Raw genomic sequence first — 8,571 nt, 5'->3', positions numbered from 1 at the left:
GCTGAGCCTCTTAAGAATGGGGATGACAGCTTGTAAAGCCTCCAGGGGGAACTTCAGAAGCTGGTGGAAGAGTTTGGGAGAGTGGGGGAGAGGTAAATGGTGAGAGCAAGTGGGAACAACAGTATGGCATGTACGCGGAGAGAGAGAGAGAGAGAGAGAGAGAGAGAGAGAGAGAGAGAGAGAGAGAGAGAGAGAGAGAGAGAGAGAGAGAGAGAGAGAGCATACAGGCATGAAGGTTGAGAAATATTAATAATAATCAACGCTAATTACCAACACACAATTTTCGAATCCTTGATTGGCGTTGAAATGGTGATTATGAAGAGTTATCTCTTGAGTGCTCAAGGGTCGTACCGTCGTTCTCAAGAGTCTTACCGTCGTGCTCAAGGGTCGTACCGTCGTGCTCAAGGATCGTACCGTCGTTCTCAAGAGTCGTATCTTCGTGCTCAAGCGTCGTACCGTCGTGCTCAAGGGTCGTACCGTCGTACTCAAGCGTCGTACCGTTCAAGGGTCGTGTCTCAGTGTTGACGGAGTGAATCATGTAAACAATACCACAGCAAAGGCCATTCATTATCAAAATATTGGAGTAACGTCGGGTTGTCTCAGATTTATATACACACACACACAGCCAGAGGGAACGGGTTTTTATTTTTGGAGTCAGAGCGAGCCACAGAGGGAGCGTTGGAGGGTTGTAGGTAAGGTTATAGGGGTAATAAACAACATGCAGGGACGGGGAGTCGCTCAATTGCTTCGATACTGTTTCAGTTTTATGAACACGAGGGTTCACTGTCACAGGGACTCGTGTATACGCGCTGATTATACCTTTATGTAGAAGGGGGATTTATGAAGAAGAGGGAAAGTGATGGAGGAATCTCTCTGGTGAGGAGGAGGTGAGAGCTGAGAGGAAGGGAGAAAAAGAGGGAGAGTGAATATGTATCATATACGTCATCACGAACTCTCACGAACCCTGTGTGAACTCTGGCGGGAACCGAGACAAAATACCATCATTTTCTTTATCATACAAGAAAACGGAGGATTAAAGGGGTCACAAGGATAACAGATTTATATGAAATGCATTTTTCGTTTCCTGAGTTAATGGTGATATAATGGATGAAAATCAGAGTATGGAGATTGTTCATGTGGAAGGCATGTTTCATCTTAGGTAGAGAGTCAAGTGTTTGTGGTGGCTGCTAGAGATAATAAGTGACCACTTGAGCACGACGGTACGACCCTTGAGCACGACGGTACGACCCTTGAGCGCGACGGTACGACCCTTGAGCACGACGGTACGACCTTGAGCACGACGGTACGACCTTGAGGACGACGGTACGACCCTTGAGCACGACGGTACGACCTTGAGGACGACGGTACGACCTTGAGCACGACGGTACGACCTTGAGCACGACGGTACGACCTTGAGGACGACGGTACGACCTTGAGGACGACGGTACGACCCTTATGGATGATGGACGAGATATCCAAGGTTCGTATCATCATATTCAGGGGTCGTACTGACTCGTTCAAGATTATAAGAGAGAAACCATACTACACATAATAATAATAATAATAATAATAATAATAATAACAATAATAATAATAATAATAATAATAATAATAATAATAATAATAATAATAATGATAATAATTTTGATTACAGAAGCCGGGCCATTCTCCCATCACCGTAATGTATAACAATTATAATTATTTACAAAGATCAATCATCAATCGATTTCAAAGACTATACACATATTGTCTTGGACAATCACATGTTTACCACACGGCGTCCTAGCTACGTCTCTTCCTTGTATTTCAACTGACTGTTATATTTCTCTCTTGTGTCTCCCCTGATGATGTGATTATGACACGAAAGTGCACTTAGGAACTTATCGTGTTTCATTTTCCCCGTGGACTCATAGGAATATATATATATATATTAATTTTGTTGTAACTAGAATAACAATATACAATAGTGCGAGTGGATGACAGGACTGATAGAGAGAGAGAGAGAGAGAGAGAGAGAGAGAGAGAGAGAGAGAGAGAGAGAGAGAGAGAGAGTCTTAAGTTTGGTCAGTCTGAAAAACTTTGTGTTGGTGGTTCTCGAGGTGTTGTGGTCACACCATCCTGATGAGTGTTGGCAGGGGAGAGGCAGGGGAGAGGCAGGGGAGGGCTGGGGAAAGGCTGGAGAGGGCTAGGGAGGGTAGGGGAAGGTTGGGGAGAGCAAGGAAGATCTGGGGAGGTCTGGGGAGGGCAGGGAAGGGGGCAACTGTCCATCCATCTTTCTCCAAACCTACGTCAGGTATTTCAAATTTCTTTCCAGGTCGCCCCAAATGTCGGCCCTGAACACTACCATCAGGACACGAGGCCATCCACCACAACAACATAATTACTTTCGTCATTTATATATTAAATATCATTATGATTCCCAGGTAGTACAGACCCAGGGGTGATAATGCTATAACATGCATCATAGTAAGGTTGTCTGTCCTGGAGGAAAAAGGAATCATCAGTGGACAGCTAGCCCACGGGCCTACCTGAAGCTTCATGATGGTAGACTCGTTTGCCAGGGGACAATGGTAAACAAAAACAAAACGAGAAAACTGATAGCCAGGGTAGCCGGCGCCATAGCCAGGGTTCGAATCCGACTTGTGGCAAACGTATATTTGCCCTTCCGTCGACACACACACACACACACACACACACACACACTTGTCTTGCTATAGTGTCACGTGACTCTTAATCCTCCATCAAGAGTTTGTATGATCGTAATATATCATCTAAATATCTACGTGATTTAATCCCTTGTACCGTAATTCAGTTCCTGATACAATTACCGAATTCCTAAATCTATCAGCTAATCCGTAATACTGTTAGCTAATCCCTAACACTGTCTCTTAATCAGAGACCTCTTATCACTTGATCTAATCTCTCATGAACTTGTCCCTAATCCCTGACACTGTCTTCTCCAATCACTTATTGTGTCCTCTAATCCTTCATGTCCCTAGCTTCAGCAGTGCCTCGTCTAATCCTTTGCATGATCTCACCAATCCCTTCCATTCCCTCCTAATCCCCCACATTTCGTCCCAGCCTCCGGCAAGTTGGACCATAATTTTTCCCATCTTCTCACCTAATCCCTCGTTTTTCTTTCCTAATCCCCCGGTAAGAACCAGCGTCTACAATCCCAAGAGGAAAAAAGGAATATTAGTGTCCAACATAACTCTCTATATACATGATTCCACCTACATGTAAATTGTCAGGTCTGAGGGTCAGGTCCCTTGATCGTATCTCTGTAAAACATCAACTCGTGTTTACAAAACGTTTATTGATAAAGAGATATGAAATGTGAGAACAAACGAGGAAATTAATTGCTTAATGAAGGGAAGAGGAGAGAATATCATGAATAAATATTTGGTTTACAATATAGGGAACACTTCCTGAGCGGACCCATGATATTTGTATGGTCACACAATATGTGATCCATGTGAGACATGAAGTGTTCACTACGGACAAGAGAGAGAGAGAGAGAGAGAGAGAGAGAGAGAGAGAGAGAGAGAGAGAGAGAGAGAGAGAGAGAGAGAGAGAGAGAGAGACATATATCATCTCCACAACCGAGATTTTTATGGAAATTAATAAAACACGATGTGATTTACAACTCGCTCGTGTATACAAACTTTGAAAGTTAGATGATGTATAGCTGGTTACTATATCTTCATCAGATGACTCTCTATGTATATCTAGCTAGTGGGTTAGCACTGTTATGGTTCTAATGGTTCGCTGAGTGATGGCTGACTCGCTAACACAAGTACCAGCTGACCTGAGCTTGACCAGTGACCTCTGATCGTGGTGAGCCGTCTTCCGCAGGAAGCGGCGTCTTCACCTAATCTAAGGAGTGCCTTTAGGTACTTAAAAGGTTAAGATAGCTACCTTAAGAAGTCACTTTTAGGTACTTAAAAATCTAAGGTAGTGTATGAGCACTTTTAGCGGCCTTAAGAAGTCACATTAGGTATTTTAAGACGTGACTTTAGGTACAATCTTTGAGACCTTTGCTCACAGTTAGGTCACTCGTGTGTCGTGCTTGGCGCCCCTGACCAAGGGCTCGTGTGTAGAGGAATCTCTCCAGCTTATACAAGACGTGGGCCCCTGGACACCACGAGGGTCCTCTCAGGATGACCACATCGGTTCACTCTGAGGGCCCCTTCAGTCTTCACCACCAGAAGGGGCCCTCAAGTGAGTGGGATCTGTTTTAATTACTGTTTGAGTCCCTTGGTCGCCGGTGGGGGCCCCTCTCTGCAGAAGTTTCTTTAGCCACCATAAAGGATCTTCCTAATGTCTTTCAGTCTCCATGGTCTATATCAGGGTCCCTCCGGTCAGTAGGGGTTCCCTGAGTCACCACACAGGCCCTCTGGCCACATGAAGACCCTACTGTCAGTAAAGACTTGAACACTGTTAAAGTCACTGGTCACTAACGAGGATCCCTGTCAGGGTTCCCTGATATACGGTCTTAGGGAGTCAGGTCACTGGTAGGGCTCGCTGGTGAGTCCCAGGGCCACCTTGTAAGTGTCAGATCCCCCTGGTGAGTGTCAGATCCCCCTGGTAAGTGTCAGATCCCCCTGGTGAGTGTCAGGTCCCCCTGGTGAGTGTCAGGTCCCCCTGGTAAGTGTCAGATCCCCCTGGTGAGTGCCAGGTCCCCCTGGTTAGTGCCAGGCCACCTGACACTGGAGGAGTCCGTCAGTAAGGCCGGGCGGGGAGCGTGAGCGTGCGTGTGTGCAGGTGGTGGGGCGCAGGCTCACGGTCCCCAGCCGGCCTAGAGCCAGCTGTGTTGGGTGGTGGGCCAGCTGCCTCACCACTACCGCGGCCGCCACCGCTGCCGCTGCTCCTGCTGTCCCGCGCGCTGCTGCCCGACCTTCGCTCTCTGTGACCTCACTCCCGCGGTCGTTCGCTCGTGGCTCCTTGACCCCGTGACCTCGCGGTGACCCTGTGTCAGAGGTAGACGATGTAGTGACTGGTGTGACGTGTGGTCAACTGACCTGAACTGTGAAGTTTGGCTGGTGTTGCCAGGTCGCTGTGGGCAGGTGTGTGGCACTCTGGGCTGCTGGGGTCATATGATCATGGACGTCCCTCTCATCCCTTCAGTTGTTGTGTTTGTGTGAGAGGTGAGGGAGAGGCAGGGGGGTGCGGGGGAGCCCCATCCGCTGGCCCGGCCCCCCCAACGGCCCATACTGGACCGCCAAGTCGGACCGGTTCAACACCTATGGTACAAAAGAACAAAATACTTTTTAAAGTGGTCAGCAGTTGATCATGGCGTCGCAGTAGTGAGTTTACTTTCGTCTGTGTGTGAGTGTGTGTGTGTGTGTCTGTGTATCGTCAGTGCATCGATGTCGTATTAGTGACTGACTTGCTGTAGAGGCGTTCAAGGACGCGTAGTGATCTAGCAACATGGCACCAACATGTAGGGACGTAGGAGCAGTTGTGTTGGTGTGAGGCAGCGGACGACGATGGTGAGCGGGCCAACCCCTCCGACAGCTCTGTCGCAGGAGCTGACCCACGTGGACCCGTAGCTCCTGCCTCACCGCTTCATGACCCGATCGCTGAGCTACTCCCCGGGCCACAGGGCCCCTAAGGGCCAGTGCCTGTCGTGTGTCCTGCCGGGCGACAGACCCCAGGGTCCGTGGTCCCCGTCTCCGCCACATGTGGGTCTTGATGAGGGCCGTCTTGATATGGCTCAGACCACCTCCTTACACATAACTGTTGACGCTGGCCACGCCGTGACGAAACCTTTGACCTCTGGTCCGCGTGACCTGGGAGACGCCTGCTTGCCCCGGGTCAGGGGTCGGACCACAGGTGGCTGGGGGGGCAGGAACCCCCCAGCAGGCACGGAGGCGGGACATATGATCGACCTCCGTGGAAAATACGATCGCCTCTTGCACCGTCGGCGTCGCTTGCTGACCTCCAGTGCATATATGTTACTCTCTGCTGTGGGCAGCTGCCTGAGTCACCTGCTGAGACAGCAGAACCTGCTGAGAGGCCGCCGTCTGCTGCTCCTGTTACTGGGGGTCATGACCCTGTCTGGGATGACCCACGCCGGGAAATCGGACAAGGTCAAGATGGTGGACATCCCCGGCGACGTCATCTTCGGCGGGATGTTCCCGATGCACGAGCGAGGCATCAACGAGCCGTGCGGCTCCATCAAAGAGGAGAAGGGGATCCAGCGGATGGAGGCCATGTTGTACGCCGTGGACATGATCAACCAGGACCCAGGCCTCCTGCCCAACATCACCATCGGTGTCCTCATCCTCGACACCTGCTCCTCAGACACCTACGCCCTCGAGCAGAGCATGGAGTTCTTCAAGTCTTCCATCAACCAGGTAGGAGACCACATGTCTTTAAGATCTCCAACACTATCTCCTACATCCTCCACCTTGTGAGATCTCCAACTCTATTTCCTACACCCTTCAACTTGTAAGATCTCCAACACTATCTCGTACATCCTCCATCTTGTAAGATCTCCAACACTATCACCTACATCCTCCACCTTGTAAGATCTCCAACACTATCTCCTATATCCTCCATCTTGTAAGATCTCCAACACTATCTCCCTCGTTCTCCGACTGTTTATATTTACAGATGCGATGCTTCAATCTACGTTCGGTTAATCCAACAGTTTGTGTTGGTCTTGTGTACGGTGGGGGAAGGGGATGAGGGAAGGAGAGAGTGGGACTGGACCCAACACATCGCCTGGGGCACCCCCCCAGCTGTGGCTGAGGCACTCCTAGCTAAGGCAATTACCGCGACGGACGATGAAGATAAAATGTGATCAATTATCGGGCAGGAAGTTAGCAATGGCGTGTGTCGGAGGAGCGCATGAGATGGCCGGATAAGAGGCGACCATGGCGAGGTTATCTGCTGGAGAAGAGTAATAGTGTCTTGTGATCACAGCCTCACTGGTGGCCGGAGTGAGGACAGTACAGGAGAAGACACCTCCCCACCCACCATAATACCCACGTGGTATGGGAAGGGTATACTGCTATGGAACTTATATAGGAATGTGTCACTGGGGAAATTTCCCTTCCCTGAGCAAAGCAGACATCGTGTGGTGAGGCTCAGATCCCAAACGGAAGAGAAGCTATGAAATATTTACACAATAAATGTGTGTATTCTTCTTAAAATATAAAAAAATCTTTCATCTTCTTTCTTTGCATTTTGGACCAAATATTTACATCCAGACAGAACTATAGCGTCAGCTAAACCTTCCCTTCCCTGCCCTTCCATACGCAGACCTTCCCTGCCCTTCCATACGCAGACCTTCCCTGCCCTTCCATACGCAGACCTTCCCTGCCCTTCCATACGCAGACCTTCCCTGCCCTTCCATACGCAGACCTTCCCTGCCCTTCCATACGCAGACCTTCCCTGCCCTTCCATACACAGACCTTCCCTGCCACACACATCTTCACGTGCTCAGGACCAGCCACCCTGGGTGTGTGTGAGAAATGCTGCCCCTTGGGGGATGTGGGGTACTGCTTGACCTGGGGTACGTGGGTAAGTTCTGCCCCTGGGGGTGTATGTGGGAAAATGCTGCCCCTGGGAGTGTGTGAGGGAGAAAACGTGCTTGCCCCTGGGTGTGTGTGTGGGGGGGGGGGACGTGCTTGCCCCTGGGTGTGTGTGTGTGTGGAGAGAAACGTGCATGCCCTGTGTGTGTGTAGGGGGGGGGGGACGTGCTTGCCCCTGGGAGAAAAAGAAATTGTCACTACAGAAACGGAAATTAAGTTGGGATTTATTGTGGTATAAAACTGGGGAGAACAGCCCTCTGGCCTGACACTCGAACAACAGGGCGAAGCACAGCTCTCTCTCTCTCTCTCTCTCATTTTCTCACCCTGCAAGTCTCTCACTCCACCTGCACACATCTCCCTCACAAACTTTGTCGGAAACTTTGATACCGCTATCTATATTGATCCCCTGGGCCTGGGGGGAGAGAGAGAGAGAGAGAGAGAGAGAGAGAGAGAGAGAGAGAGAGAGAGAGAGAGAGAGAGAGAGAGAGATTAACGATAATAGAAAACCAGAGAAATATGGGACAGATAAGAACATACTGATGAGACAGATAGGTCGAGAGATAAGAGAGCCGCACATCTCTCCAGCCTTGCACCATCATAACCCAGCTTTAATGAATTAGTAATTACAGGCTTAATTAACCACGTTCACAGCACCCACGCAACAAGCCTAGGCTTCTTCCTGGTATAATACCACCTCACACGACGTCTTGAGTGAGGTGTACATCTCATTAATCTGCCAGGGACAGTGTACCCACACCACCTACCATCACAGGTGGTGCGCCACCTCGCCTGTCCAGCTGGTCAGTGTGCCCCCACCACCTACCATCACAGGTGGTGCGCCACCTCGCCTGTCCAGCTGGTCAGCGTATACCAGCGACCATCTACATCATGGCTCATCTGAGATACATAATCTTTGTAGGTTTATATACAATAATGACTCTCTTGTCTTTCATTTAAGGAAGATTGTATCTGGTCATTCATCGTAAGATTCAGTTGGTACTGAAAAAAAAAAATATATATATATACATCT

General features: G+C 49.4%; 1 protein-coding gene across 2 annotated transcripts in view; it reads left to right on the top strand.

Moving 5' to 3' along the window:
- The first annotated feature begins 4,822 nt into the window (after window positions 1-4,822).
- Window positions 4,823-8,571, top strand: part of LOC139764492 (metabotropic glutamate receptor 8-like) — a 113,651-nt gene continuing 109,902 nt past the window's right edge. The window contains exon 1 of one of the 2 annotated variants that reach the window (XM_071691086.1): window positions 4,823-6,359. In XM_071691086.1, the coding sequence (XP_071547187.1) occupies window positions 5,571-6,359 (789 nt within the window). In that variant the 5' untranslated portion in view covers window positions 4,823-5,570. The remainder of the gene's footprint in view (window positions 6,360-8,571) is intronic. The other variant, XM_071691087.1, reaches the window with a different exon arrangement.

Source organism: Panulirus ornatus, chromosome 50 (assembly GCF_036320965.1).
Source record: "Panulirus ornatus isolate Po-2019 chromosome 50, ASM3632096v1, whole genome shotgun sequence".
Classification (NCBI taxonomy): domain Eukaryota; kingdom Metazoa; phylum Arthropoda; class Malacostraca; order Decapoda; family Palinuridae; genus Panulirus; species Panulirus ornatus.
The sequence above is the reverse complement of the archived record's forward strand: the minus strand, read 5'-3'. Positions and strand labels throughout refer to the sequence as shown.